This window comes from Benincasa hispida, chromosome 12 (assembly GCF_009727055.1).
Source record: "Benincasa hispida cultivar B227 chromosome 12, ASM972705v1, whole genome shotgun sequence".
NCBI lineage: Eukaryota > Viridiplantae > Streptophyta > Magnoliopsida > Cucurbitales > Cucurbitaceae > Benincasa > Benincasa hispida.
The window spans coordinates 52,063,071-52,078,716 of NC_052360.1; the positions used below are offsets into that span (position 1 = coordinate 52,063,071).

Consider the following 15,646-nt stretch of genomic DNA (forward strand, 5'->3'; position numbering starts at 1 on the left):
TTGAAAATGGATATTTAAATTTAGTTACGTATCTTGTTTGATGATGGAATGAGAAAGAAAGCTAAGGACCGTTTGGATTGACTTGAAAAAAAAAAATGTTTTTCAAACGTCACATTTTTATTTAAACACTTTTCACAAAAACGGTTGAAAATCCACTTCAAAAGTTATTTTGCGTAGTTGTCAAACACTCCAATTCCTTTCAAAATAACATTTTTTTAAGTTAAATATTTGAAAATGTATTCTAAATACATCCTAAGGAATTTGTTTCAAGGTTTTAAATATGCCCACGAATTAAGTATGTCTGGGAATAAAATTACTGGAAATCAAAGATAACTATGTTTGATTGTACATGAGAATGTTATAAAAAAAAAATTATGGTATCAAACTAGTTTTGTATTTTTTTTTTTTTTCTTTTTTTAGAAGAAAAGTATTTTATTAAACCTCAAGGGCAAAATTTGAGATACATTCATTTACAGCAATATTTTGAATCCACATAGGGAAGGAATATACTCAAGTTTCATTTATTCCTAAGGTCATTTGGTTTAAAGTTTTATAGATGTCTAGGAATAGAAGATACTTAGGAATATGATCTGGGAATAGAATAAAAAATGACTATGTTCGCTATGTATGAGAATGAGAATAGGATGTCTGGAAATGTGTTATACTTATTTATGTAATTATAAAGTATAAAATTAATAAAAATTAATTTCAATAATTAACTTTTGTTTGTTAATTTATTTATGTTACATTAAGTTATTAAATCAATTTTAAGCTATTAAAATTTAACTAAATTTACTTGTTCACCCTGCAGATTAATATATTTATTATCAATTAGATTTTTTACGTTGCACACCTATATTATCAGTTTTTATTAAAAATATTGGTAATTAATTTAAATATCTATTTTTTTCTATTGTTTTTTTAATTGAAGAGGTAATCAGCTACTTGTTTAATGTAAATTATAAGCCTTAAATTATAAAAGAAGTTGGTAAAAACTAATTGATTTTAAATCATCAAACAATATTTTTAATTTTTAAAAAATAACTATAATTATAAATTAAAACTAAAAGTACAAGTGTACAAGATTGTTTAATTGAAAAAAGTAACTTATTTCATTATTAGTTTATTAATTAATATTTTTTAAAAACTAATTAATTATTTTAATAAATAATTTATGATGTTAATATATATTACCAATAGAAAGAGATTTAAGCAAATATAATTATGATTTTCATATTTTTTTAAAAAGATTATAATTTTTCATATTACTTCATAATAATAGAATACATTATTATATTAGCATTATTATTGATAAAATTAATTATATATGTCAATTATAAATTTAATATGTTTACAAAATTAACTAATCTCAATAAAAAAGAAAAACAAATAAAATGAAAAGATAAAAAGTAAGAGGGAGAACACCAATGGAAACGGAGAAAACCCACCTATTTGGGTAATTATAAAAAATGATGGGAATATGAAATGTCTTGAAATAAGATATTTCCATCCCAAAATTGAAAACTTGTACCAAACATGGTGATAAAATATCATTTTTCTTTCTCACCTCTTATTCCATGAACCAAACGGGTCATAAGAAGCGAATGAAGTGTAGTTTGTAATCTTATCATATACCTTTTAATTTTATATTGTGTTAAATCTCTCTTAGGTAAGAAATCTTATCATTATATACTATACTGTTTTGTTTATTTATAAAAATAATTTTAAAATAAAGAAAACAGTGTATGATAATGATAAGATCTTAGGATTAAGTCATAATTGTTTTAGATCTATTTTATGATTTTGTTTAAACTAACGAGGGATTTTGGTCTATTACTTTATCCAAAAAATCTCTCATTTTTTCCGCATTTGGCTATTTATACAAAATTAAAGTCTTTTAGTTTTTCTAATATATATATATATATATATGTATATGTATATGTATATATATGTGTGTGTAAATTTAGATATTCCTCTTATTGCCCCCAACATCAAAAATGAAATTTTAGACCTAGTTCCAACCCTAAATAAACTTTGATCACAAAGAATCCATATGCAGTTTAGATAGAGAAAAGTCCAGACTAAATTATAAAAAATAAAATTAAAAAAAAATACTTGCAAAATTTTACTTCTTATTTAAAAAATACTCATATTTTTATAAAAAGTGTAATTGTAATTGCAATATTACCCCTAACATTTCATAAATACTTCAACACTCCCCTCAAGAGTGTACAATTTGTTAGAATATCTGCAAAAATTGAAATATGAAACAAGGATCGTTTATATATTTATATTTATATTTCAATAACAAAAGGAGATGAAGGGATTCAAACCTACTCCCAACCTTTTAGTCAAGTGCATATACTTAAAAAACTTTAATTATAATCTTGAAACAACCATCGGTAGGCTTCTCAGGCTTCAAATTCATGCAACATCCGATGATTTTTCTTCCAAGAGACCGTGCAAGTTCCAAAAGAAAATTTTTGATGCATTCAACAGACTTTGCTATATAAAGAAAAAACATGGAGAAGTGTCGATTCTATACAAATTGATTTTGGGTTGACGATTACGATCGACATAATTTCATGTGTGCTATTCTGGTGACGAATCTAACAAGACAACATCAAATTCAATCTGTAAGAGCTTTAAAATGTAAACTACAACAGTAACATGAACAGCAAAGAAGCCGAGAGATACGTTGTGTTGCTGCAAATAAAAAATTGAGCAGAGGAATGGCAAAAGGATATTATGGAAATATGCCAAGCATTGAATCTAGTCTCACTGCAGGGAAACTTCATGCAATGTACATTTCTTGTGCAGCCAAACTATGCAGTGGCATTAAGCACATCTCTCGTCTCACGTCCAATACTGCGATCAACCAAGTACCATTTCTGTGTTTACATCACTGATCACCTGCATTTAAATCACATCAAATGAAAAGCTAATACATGACACAAACAATAAGCTCTCATCAGCTCATGTGCCTGGCGAGTGGCTTAATGGGTATCTTAGCCTTTCCCTTGGCTATAACCAAGATTTAAGGCATATTGATCAGCCACGATGAAAAGGGTTATATGGCTAGAATTAAGAAAAGAAATTACTATCTTTGTTTGTCCATATTGATCAGCCATTATGGAAAGGGTTATGGCTAGAATTAAGAAAATGAATTACAATCTCTATTTTTACCCTTAACGTTCTAGATCCCTTCGAAAGTGGCCTAAGTTAATTGAGAAATTCTTTGGGTTATTATTTTCTTTTTCCTTTTTTCTTGAGGTATTTGTGAGTGTCGGAGCCAGCTTACGCACACCTTAACTAATCTCATAGGACAACCCACCTGACCCAACAACATTAGAGTGTCAAGGAAACTCATTGTATATTAAATCCTAGGTTCTATATTGAAAGGAAGCTTTTTGGTGGTGGATATGGGATTGAGTAGGGGCAGCTTTATAGATACGCTAGTTCTAACAACCCTAGGGTTGCAATTGCTAGAACTAAGAAAGTTTTGATGGAAAGTGATTTTATATATTTGGGCAATGGTTCCTATCAAAAACAAAATGGTAAAATTACTAATAGCAATGTGGGCAATGGTTCCAATTTTAATTATGTTTTGGGAAGATTCTGGGAAAGATGGCTCTCCTTTTTGTGTGCTCTTCTTCCCTTCTCTGTTAAGCATTGCTAATAGCATAAGTTACATTCATGTTGCTGGAATGGAGCCTCAGGTGATTGGTCGCTAAGATGTCATAATTACAAATATGGTCGTAGGGCAAACTCCAAAGAGAAACCTTGTAAGGGGCAATGTCATCTGCTCTTTTACATTCCTTTGCCTTTTGAGAAGGAGGTTTAACCATCCATCAACCCTGGCAACTCCCACTTTTAACATGTAAATTACAGATACGAGAAAATGAAGGAAAAAGGACGAAGAGATTACCCATATGTCAAAAAGGAGCCTCAAGTGACTCATCCCAGACATCACTTGCATTTGAAGCATCTTCAGCTTCTTCTTCCATGGAAAGACGAATATATTCTCTATGTGCAAATCGATCCCATTCAGTCAAAGTTGGATCCTCATGTTCCTAACAAAATAGAATATTAATTTTATCTTCAGAACTTAATGCAGAATATAGTTGGAACTCTAAATCCATTTGCCACAACTGAGGCAAAAACTTCAGTTTACCTGACGAATTAGAAATGGATCACGACTTTCAAAGGCAACGAACTTATTGAGATTGAAGAGGATGTTGAAAACGTGTCCAGCAAGTTTACAGTTTTTGATATCTCGTAATGTTATGCATTCCTCATTCTGTATTTGAAATGATACGTCAATAAAAAAAATCATATTTTCGCCTGAAATAAGTTACGAAATTAAAAAAGGAAAGGAGCAATAACTAGGCCGAGGAATTGACCTCGGGTCCAATCATATCAAAAATCTGGCACAATATGTCCTCAAACAGCACTGGTTCCTGAGCCATACACTCCATTCGGTGTAACTGCTCTTCAAAAAAATACTGCATTTCGTTCCTTGTGAGCACTCCATTTCCGTCTAGATCAATGCATTTGAACCTAGAGAAAGCAATCTGAAAGATCAAGAAACATCCTAATTTTGGATTATATTAACCCCCCCACCCCAACACACAAACAAACCCCAAAGACAAAGATAGTCCCTCCACTACATCATAATTAAAATTAAGAAAGGATCTCCAATTGGTTTTTGCCAGGAAAGGAGAAAAATAACAAAAGAATTTAGATAAGGATCATTGATGAGAGGCCGCAACTAAAATTCCACAAAAATTATTAGAGAACTCTTTACATTTGATCTTGCGGTAGATTTTAGATGATCTGGGTCTGGAATCCTACTTCTTATCATACTTTCTTGCAGTTCAGGAATTGGAACTTTTAAAAAGAAACGTTGAACTACAGTAGAGAGTTTACACAAGACCTCCAGACACAAAAAGAGTAAATATACCAGTACTCAAGACTCGGTTCAGATGATTTATCCTCTTCAGCCAGAATGAAGTAAACAAAGTCTTCATATCCCATCCTTCCTTCAACGTTACAAGTAAATTTTCTTGGAATCTGAGTGGGAAAGATTCAGCAAATAAAAAGCTTGTTGGCCCAAGAATAAACCTAAAGAAAAAACCAGTCAACAGAGGAGAATAATTCAAGGGGAAAACTTCAAACCTGAGAAAAGATTCTATCGACAATCCGATAGGTTAGAGCATGGTTACTATATTTGATAACATTCTCTTTCTCAATTAAAAAATCATGATCATTGTCAAGCTCCCAAAATTTGCAATATATCACATAGAAGTGTTCATATGAGAAGTACCTGAACCACACAAGGACAATAGTTATGAGAAAGATCTAAGAACTAAACAAAAGCAACATTTTTTTCAGCATACAGAGAAAAAATCGAAAAAATCAGGTAGACCTTAATTTTAAGAAAGATAAAAGTTTAAAAGAAAATGAATGATTTTTTTCATAAAAAGACTGAAAAAGTAGTTTTACAATCTCCACCACAAAAAAAACTGAGAATGAGAAATAAGGAGAGTCTGTTATCATGTTCAACTTTCCTTAAAGAATATAACTATGTGATTAGTGTCGAATGTGTATCAAGGTAAATGCCCCTATAGATAACATTCTGATTTCCTCTAAGAAAACTGAGTATCATCAACATATGAACATACTTCAGGACTTTGTTGATATCTTCTTCCTTGTCCACATGCTGCATTGCAGCAATTAAGTTCCCACGCTTCAACTCCCTGAGGGTAATACGACCGTTACTGGATCTGTTAATATAGTAAAATATCCTGTATATGACTGTTTCAGCTGCTCCATTTGTAAGAGAAAGTATACATGGAATCAGTTTCACATTACAAAACATTAAACTAGCAAGTAAATTTTGAACCATGTATAAAAGAGGAAAAATAAGCAGTTTAAAATTTAGTAGATCGAGCCATTAAACAATTTAGACCCCGTTTGATAACCATTTTGTTTTTTAAAATTGGGCTTATTTTAAATTCTCACAATTTCTTCAATGGTTTTCATTTTTCCTAAGGCATTTGAATTCTTAGCTAAATTCCGAATTCCAAAGAAAAAAGAGTTTAAAAGCTACTTTCAAAAGTTTTCAAAACTTAGGATTGGATTTTAAAAACATCTCTCAAAAGACGATGACAACAACAAAATATAAAAATGTAATAATAATAATAATAATAATAATAATAATAATAATAATAATAATTCTATAGGTGGAAGTAGTGTTTATAAACCTAACTTCCAAAAAATCAAATTGTTATCAAATGAGGCCTAAGTAAATCATGGAAGTAAGGGAAAAATATATGAGGTTGAGAATATATTCGGCAAATTGACATGTGGAAACCACAACCAAATTATATTAGTAAAAGCAACAGTGACCAAGGTCATCTAAATGATATAGAAACAATATATCTACAAAATCAGTTCCTGATTACACATCTGGAAAAGTAGTGTAGCAGGTAATCTTCTCACCATATCTTTCCTGGAATTCTGGTGTACTTTGCAAAAACTCCAACCCTGGGTGAGTTGCCAAAAGTTCTTGTAAAGCAGGTTTGAAATCATCCTGAATTTAAGATACAAATTTTTACTGAGGAAAGGGAAACCAAATTTTCCCTGTGATATTTTCTCGGTGAAATTATTTTTAATTGTCATCAACATTGAATGCGAAGCACGGGTATGCAGTTTTTTATATAAAGAAAAAAACTATACCTGAACAAGGTAATTGCGCTCTGGTTCCTTGAGAATAGTAAATATTTGGGATGCTAAATCCATAGTTAACATATTGCTTGTAATCCAATAATTGATGAACTGTTCTCTACAAAATAAGCAACAAAGTCATTACATTCCGATAAAAATCTACAAAACAAATACTCATTCATTCATCAGGGTTTAATTGAGTCTCATGTTGCCCATGTGCCAAAGATCAGTCATCTATTCAACAAATGTGGAAACTAAGCATAGAATCCTAAGAAATACAATGGGGGAGGTGCTCCTGTGTGCTTACCTGAGGTGAACTGCTTTCATTTTTAAATTCCCTTCTAGATATTTATACTTCCATTCTTAAATGCGTACCTTGATACTTTTCCATTGCAGTTAACGTCAATCTTCCTAAAAAGAGCAGTGGAGAGATATGAGGGTAACTTGCAGATCTCCTTTGTGACTGATTTAAATTCTGCATTGAAGGAAGGAAATTGAAATCCTTAAGAAACCTAGCAAGAAAAGAGAATAAGAGCATTACAGTTCACTCTCACCCTTTATTTGCACTCCGTCCAAGCGAGATAGAAAAAACTGATTTGCTTTAGACAGAAAATCTTCTGTCATAGCATTAGGCGGTGGACGGCCACTTGTAAAATAGAACTGCAAATATATTACAAGTCTCATGAGGCTATGTCAACTTGTAACATCTCTAATACAAATTTGGACAGTCAAGTACAGAAACCCTGCATACTTGGATTAACAATTAGCGAACAATCGACAGTTTCCTCAATACCTGTGGTATAGCCTCTCTTGCTGGTTCCTTAACCAACTTAAGGGGAGAACCTAACGAAGAAGGGCCAAACCTCTGTTTCACCGTACGTGGTGAACTGGATGCACTGCGTGGTGAAAGTGGAGGAGTACTGCCACCCGGAAACATGGAAGGTAAAGAATGATTAGAAACACCATTGATTCCAGTAGAGTTGCCGCCAACACTCAAAGAAGCACCGGACTTCGCATCAGCAACCAAAGAATTCACCTAAGTCCAAAACAATAATTGGGGGGGAAGGGTCTTCATGAGGAAGCAAAAATCAGATGAAAGTTTACAGTACAAATTATTACGCGATACGAAAATTTCGTCCGAAGCGCAAGTAATTTCTAAAATTGATTTGTTTTCTCATTGGCTTACTTATACAAAAGCCACAAAGAACTCCAATCATGACTTTGGAAGTATAGAACACTCGAGTAATATCGATTTAGAGTTTCAAAACAAAGCGAGGTACAAGAATGAATCGAAGAAGTACCAGTCGGCCAGTCTCGGGAAGCGAAAGCCACTGCGAAAACAGCGCTTCAACGACATAAGGATTGGATTTCAGAGCAAAATAAGACACCTCGGGGAGCTGCAACATCTCAAGGTCCAGCAGGAACTCCAAGTTACCTTCAGCATCCATATCCATCACCAACTCTATCCACCTCTCATACAAACCGCAAATTCGAATCACCACAAACAGAAAACCTAATCCCCAATCTTCATGAACTCCACACTCAACTATCACTCCACTGCGAAACACTTTAAACAAGATCTCGAAAAGCAAACGATGCAACAACAACTGGTGATCAACAGCTCTCAGAACGAAATCGCCACGGATTCCGCTGACTCAGAAGCTCCGAAACCGGAACAATCGCCGATGGAGGACAGTGACGGAGCTGCATGTGAAAGTAGAGAGGGAAATGAAGTTCAATGGAGGGGTATTGTGGTAATTATGACAGATATGAAGTCTGTTTCTTTGAATCTGCGTGGATCCAAAGGGCAAAAAGGGCTTCGCCGGAAGAGGAAGCCGAGCCGACTCCGATTGAACTAAAACTACAGATCGACTGTAGAACAAAGTCGGGAAATCGTACGGATGAAAATCTCGTCGTTTTGTGGAAATGGAAACGGGAGCCGTCGATTTGCTCAAAGAAAGCAGTATTAGTCAATTCATTGGCGTCGGCTTCGGCTTCGGCTTGGCTACGGCCCAATAATTATTCCAAAAATCAATTTATAACACTAAACTTTAGAAATTTTATTAATTAAAATCCAAATTAAGAATAGCGTGAATGTACATTAAACTTTCGGATCAATTTGTACTCTCCATTCCTCCTGAGTTACCACTATTTCCGTTTTATTGTATGAAGCACAAATACGGATATAGTTACACGATACGAATGCGATCAGATATGACGTTTCGTCCATTTTTAAAAAGTTAAGATACGGATATATCTAAAGATACGTCATTTTTTATACATTTTTTTTAATATATATATTTATAAAAAACGAGGATATTGATACATCGAAGATACATTTTATTTTTCTTAAAAAAATCTAGGATATAGATAAATTTAACATACAAGTTGATAACAACAGCACAAAGTATAATACAATCACTGAAATACGATACAAAAAAGCAACATCTAAGATGTTAAAGTACAATAGTTAATAAAATGCAATAGAAAAGTGACTCATATTACAAAGAAGAATAAGAGTAGAGGGAGAAGTATGAAGATAAACGAAGAATTTTTTCATTGAATTGTTGAAGATGTCTAATGGTTTATATTTTGGTGAACTTTGTGGGAAATCAAATGTGAATGTGAAAATTAGATGATTCTAGGGTTTGGTTTTTTATTTTTTTATTTTTTCCTTTTAGTTTTGGACTTGAGTATTAGCCTTTTAAATAGGTTGCATAGTTTTAGATGGGGAAAGATTAGATGAGTTGTTTGTCTTTTTTCTTTAAAAAAAGATATGCGTAGAAATAGATACGTCAAATCTACGTATCTAGAATATGTCTGATACGGATTCTTTGCCTCACATGAAGTATTTGTGTTTCATAGGTTTTTTTCATTCAAACAAAATCATAAAAAATATAATAACAACATTTTTTTTTAATCCGTGAATGTTTGAGCCTGCTTATAAATTTATAGGTAGATAGGATATTAATAATACAAAATCATCACCTAATTAATTATTAAAAAAAAAAAAACTAGAAGATAAAAATATATATGTGAAAAAATCACTCATATTAATAAACAATTTCTCTGGAATAATATCATTGTTAATCATAACATTTCCTTTTCAAAAAATTGTTAATCATTTAATTTAGAAGAAGTAATGCACTTGTGTGAAAACAAAATCTGAAATGTCTAAATTGATTTTAATCAATACAATTGATGTTACCATTTTAAGTGATACAATTAAAATACAAGTTTCGAGAAAAGAGAAAATAACTAAGACTAAAACTCTGACTTTTATTTCAATATTGTATATTTGAAATTTTTTTTTAGGGAAATATGGTTGTTTTAAAACTAATTAGAGATTTGTGATAGTTTTGGATTTTCGAAGTATCTGTCGAGGATTGAGAATTCGATAATAGTATTTGTCAAAGGTTGTGAACTTGACAATGATAGATGTCGAAGGTTGAGAACTTTACGATGGTAGATGTCAAAGGTTGAGAACTCGACGATGGGCCGCTATGCTTGGAGACTTGAGTGTTGAACATTCGACCTTTATAAGTCGAAAGTTCAACCCTCGACAAACGTTTACGTCCCATCCCATTTGTCGCTCCACTGCCAATCGCTGCTGACCAAGAATCTGGGTAGCTTTTTTTAGTGCCTCCCAACCAACTTATTCAACCGTTTTTAATTTTCAACTCGTGCGTCGTATTCAACACTCGACCTATGATTCTCATATCACATTTTCTCAACTCACATTTTCGAAATCTCCTTGCCTTTGCCATCCTCACATTTTCAAAATCCTCTGCCTTCTTCCTCCTCTCGGATCAGAAACTAAATCCCTCTCCTCCCATTTTTTACCTCAGCTTTCCATTTCCATTTCTCTTCTTCTATTTCGTTTGATACAAATTGTTCCCACACTTCTCCCTTGTTCACAAACTATACTAGTTTGTTACTCTACTAGATTTTTATTTTTAAGAATAATTATAAAATTTATTTTTGTTCTTATATTATTATTTTTTTTATATAGATTCTAATATTATTTTATTTTTTGAGTTGTTGCCGGATAATAAATAATAGGAAAAAATGGTGAAACTTGTCACTTTGAAGGAAAAAAATACTACTGTCGAATATGTGAGTTGAACTTTAACCTTTATTTATTAGTAGTTTTTTGTTTTTAATATTTGTTTATGCTAAATATATCATTTTTATTCCTTATATTGATGTCTACCATGATAATGTTAATTTTTTAGTATTATTTTTTAATTGAAGATCAAGAAGTAATTTTATTTATTTGTCGTTTTTTTAATGATATTCTATATTTTAGCATTGTTTTTTAGTTATCAAGTTTAGTATTTTGTTTTCTTTTAATAAAAAACTACTTTATTATTTGTTTTTATTTAACTTTGATGTTTACAGTTTAAAAAGTTTAGTTTATTGTTATGTTTAAAAAGTTGATGTTTATAGTTTAAAAACTTTAGTATTTATAGTTTAATACAAAATTATTGTGATTTTTGTTAATAAATTTCTTATAATGTTTGATTTCTTTGTATTAACTTTGATGTTTATAATGCTACAAAATTTAGTTTATTGTTATGTTTAAAAAGTTGATGTTTATAGATTAAAAGCTTTAGTATTTTTAGTTTAATACAAAATTATTGTGATTTTTTTAATATATTTATTATGATGTTTGATTTTTTTAGTATTAACTTTGAAAAAATAGTTTTAAAAAGTTTAATTTATTGTTATGTTTAAAAAGTTGGTTTTCATAAATCTTAATATTTTTAGTTTAATACAAAATTATTATGATTTTTTAAAATATATTTCTCATTATGTTTTATTTTTTTAATATTAAGTTTGAAAAAACAGTTTTAAAAAGTTTACCTTATTATGATTTTTATTGTGATTTTTTTAAATATATTCCTTATATTTCTTATATATATTTATTATTGTGATTTGTTTTTGTTTAGTAGAACAATTAGTAATGTATTATTTGTCCTTTTTTTTTAGAAAATGGTGGACAAATGTTTGGGATTTATGTTATTTACAAATTGTAATATGATTGATGGTATTGATGGAGTTGACTATGATCAACCATCAAGTAGGGGTTTTAGCATAAATGTGAACAGTAGAATTGTATTTGAACAATTCATTAAAATGGTTAGGATGTCACTTAGTGTAGATATGGAAACAAATCAGTTAGAAATAATATATATAGACATCATAATCTAGAACCATCAAGGTTTATGCCATTTCCTATTCTGAATGCACAAGCTATGAACATGTTCTCAATTGCGATGCCACTCCCGAATTTAGTGCATTTGTATGTAAATGTAAATAGGATAGGGTTGGATATAAACTTGAATGCACAATTTAGTCAGTTTGAAGATCCAACTTAATGTATTGATTCTGATCCGGAATCAATTGCATCGCCATGTGATAATGAAGATATGGCGGCTAACAGTCAGTATAGAGATTTCAGAACAAAAACAGATAATGAATTTGAAGAGTTGGATTTCGATGGTCGTGAACATGAGTTACCTTTAGATACATTCAATGATTTGGATATTAATGTATTAGATAGCATTCGAGAACATGACCCAACTATAGCCCCTGTGGACGTTGACAATACTCAGGTGTACATTATTCTTTTAATTAAGTGTAGATTATTTAATTAAGAAATAAATATTTTTTTTATCATGTATATTTAATTAAGTATAGATGGTACTTTTATTGTATATTCAAATATTTTTTATTACAATTTAAAAAGTTGTACATTATTCTTCTAATTGAGAAATAAATATTTTTTTTAATTGACAAATAATTTTTTTTCTTTCAGATCATGGCTTTAAACTTAGGACCTATTGATCCCGATGTTTTGTACGACCAGTCCATTCATCGATCATCTGTTGTATGACAATATTGTACTACTGGAGAAATATCTTGCAAGCGTCGAGAGGCAGTTGTCCAGGCACTATCTCACTTTACCCTCGAATACTACCGCTACTCCGTACATCTAGATTCTATGGGGTTGCGGACTTATTCAGTTGGATTGGCATCTGATCACAGTCTTGGTCGAGAAATAGAGGCCTGAAATGCATATATTTCAAATGTCTGTTGGAGAGTGCACTATCACTCTACAAGACATAGAAGTGTTGTTAGGGTTACCTGTTGATGGTGAGCCGGTCACAAGAGTGATGTATAATGACTGGTCACGAGTTTATCAACTTTACCTCGGTGTGACCCCACCTGCCAATAAAATTAAAGGATTGAGGTTAAGTTTGATATGGTTAGGGACACAATTCTGTGAGCTTGCAGATGATGCAAACGAGGAAACCGACATACGATATGCGTAAGCATATATACTATAAATGATGGGTGGAAGTATGTTTTTCGACCAATCAAGTCATTTTGTTCACTTGATGTTCCTGTTACTATTAGCTAACTTCTATGATGCGGAACGGTATTTGTAGGGTGGAGCATGTTTGACATGGTTGTATAGACAACTGTACAAAGCAACAAGACCGTGAGATAGCTAAGCCTCTCATACTTTTGCAACTATGGGCTTGGGAGCGGTTTCCAACAATGGTTCTACAGCTACAACATGTAAATGACACTCAGTTAGTTGGACAAGCCTACGATTCTCGGTATGTTATTTTAATTCAATTTAACTTTTATATGACTGATCTAGTTAATTCAAAATCTAAATTATCAATTTAAATTTTAGGTGGAGAGATAAATTTTGTGTGACTAGGACAGCCACACATGTAGTCAGCTAGTACAGATATATGTTTAATCTGCTTCAACCCGATCAGGTACATTAACACTGAATCAAATTGATTAATTTATATATATATATTTTTTTTTATTGTATTTGTCTTTAATGTTTTCCAATATAATATTTTGGGTTTTAGGTTATTTGGGAGCCCTACAAAATTATTATGCACACCTTGCCCAATTTTTGTACGAATGATCAAAACATATAGCGAACGATAAGTTCTCTTATATGTTTTCACATTGGTGGGTGGCATCTTCCTGACAGGGTGATGAGACAATTCGATTTTCAGTAGGATGTCTCATCGCCTTGTAATACTAAACCCTACTACATGATATTGATTTAAGGACTGGAGATTGATCCGAAAAAAGTTGCACATTTGGTAGTGCGATGGCACGGTTGTGCAAGCTTTATTGCAGTAAGGGTTTCTATTAAACAGTTTGACAGGGATATCACTCAAGACTACATTCATTGGTATAATAATATCACAAGATGCTACATCACTCGTCCGGAAGTAGTTGTGGGTCATCTGGTAAATGAATGAATATTATCTAAGTATTTTTAATTTAGATTTATTTTAAATATTATCTAATTGTTTTATAATTCACAGAGATCGAACAACAGTAGACTTCATGATGTTGTGAATGATCCGAACCAAGTTCTTGCTATATGTAGTGACAACTAGAGCTATATGAAGGAGATACATTATATGTACGATATACCTATTGTTCCTTCATCAGCTCCTAGACGTAGAGGACCTATTCGGGAAGAGGATGAGTTCGATGAGGTTGCCCACAATGTGGAAGAGTTGCCTCTGTGATGCAGACGTAGAGCCAAACTGATTATGTTAGTCCGATGATGATGATGCTAGCATTTGGTTCAGGACATTATGACTCAGAGGTTGGTCCATCGTCTTCATACGTGCATGGATATGGTCAGAGTCGTGGAGAGCATAATGAATATTTATATTATGAAGCGCCTACAGAGGTACCAGAGCAACATCAAGAAGAACCAGAGTAACTCCAAGTTCGAAGTCAACGATGACAACTAGCTCGTAATCGATGACGTCCTCCTTGTGGGACACATTGATTTTTGTAATTTTTTTTTATATAAATGAGATATTTTAATTTACACTTTATTATTTTTATGAGATTATTTTTTTTTAAATTTGTTCTTTTTAGAGTTAAGTTAAGATGGTTTAAAAAGTAATAAAATAATAAAAAAAAAAAATGTAAAGTGAAATATACTATATAATAACATAATGAAAAATTTTAAAAAATAGAAAAATGGAGGTCGAATTAATGGAAAATTTTTAGAAAAGACTCGACAACCTAAAAAAAACTACAATATTTTTATAAATAGTTTTCAAACAACAATATTTTTATAAATACTTTTGAAAACAACAATATTAGTATAGTTTTCCCAAAACTCTGACCCTTGTGCAAATTAATCATTAAATTACTTTGACAGCAAATTTCATATATATATATATATACACACACGTATGTATGTATATCAATAAATATATATATTAGTGTATACTAGTGACATCTATCAATATCAATAAATGATAGATAATAATAGTCTATTAACCACTATAGACAATAACATTTTGTTATATTTGAAAAATATTTTCAACAATATTGTCATTTAAATGAATTTCTTTATAAAATGTTGTTATACTTCCAACATTTTTAAATCAATTTTGCATAATACATAAGCTCTATAATTCATCCAACACCTAAGAGAACTTTTTAAAACGAGATTATGATCAATAATTTATTAAACAACAATTAAGAGATGCTTTTATATTGACTTGAAAAAAGAATATATTTTTTTTAAAAAAAACTCATTTCTATTTAAATATTTTTAATAAAAATCAATTAAAATACACTTGAAAAATTGTTTGAGTGCTTTTCAAATCCTCCCATTTTTTTTGAAAATAACTCATTTTTTAAATTAAACACTAGAAAATGTATTCTAAAAGAATATAGAACTTTTTAAATTCTAAATTTGAAGTGTAGTCGGAGAAAATTGAAAGTCTACAATGGAAAATTCTCTCCCTGTCCCGTTCCTTTTAGCTAATGGAAAAGTTTTCCATTTTCAAATGAAATTGATGGGGTTAATAATAGCAAAATGGACAATAATTTTGACCACATA

The 15,646-nt window shown here is 31.1% G+C and overlaps 1 protein-coding gene across 1 annotated transcript; it reads right to left on the reverse strand.

Annotated features, from left to right (window-relative positions):
* Positions 1-2,467: 2,467 nt before the first annotated feature.
* Positions 2,468-8,485, reverse strand: LOC120067742 (probable serine/threonine protein phosphatase 2A regulatory subunit B''delta). Its single transcript, XM_039019305.1, has 13 exons — positions 8,031-8,485; positions 7,523-7,765; positions 7,284-7,389; positions 7,105-7,204; positions 6,742-6,847; positions 6,505-6,595; positions 5,685-5,826; positions 5,179-5,326; positions 4,964-5,073; positions 4,404-4,560; positions 4,175-4,300; positions 3,929-4,073; positions 2,468-2,913 (listed from the first exon to the last, which is right to left on the reverse strand). Exons 1-12 carry the CDS (start codon positions 8,181-8,183, stop codon positions 3,936-3,938), a joined length of 1,620 nt encoding a protein of 539 aa, XP_038875233.1. The 5' UTR covers positions 8,184-8,485; the 3' UTR covers positions 2,468-2,913; positions 3,929-3,935.
* Positions 8,486-15,646: the final 7,161 nt, after the last annotated feature.

Coding starts and splice junctions, on each gene's coding strand:
- LOC120067742 (XM_039019305.1), bottom strand. CDS start 8,183: ATGGATATGGATGCTGAAGGTAACTTGGAGTTCCTGCTGGACCTTGAG. Junction 5,327..5,684: donor GATATCAACAAAGTCCTGAA/GTATGTTCATAT, acceptor TGTGTGGTTCAG/GTACTTCTCATATGAACACT. Junction 4,561..4,963: donor GAACCGAGTCTTGAGTACTG/GTATATTTACTC, acceptor TGCTTTCTCTAG/GTTCAAATGCATTGATCTAG.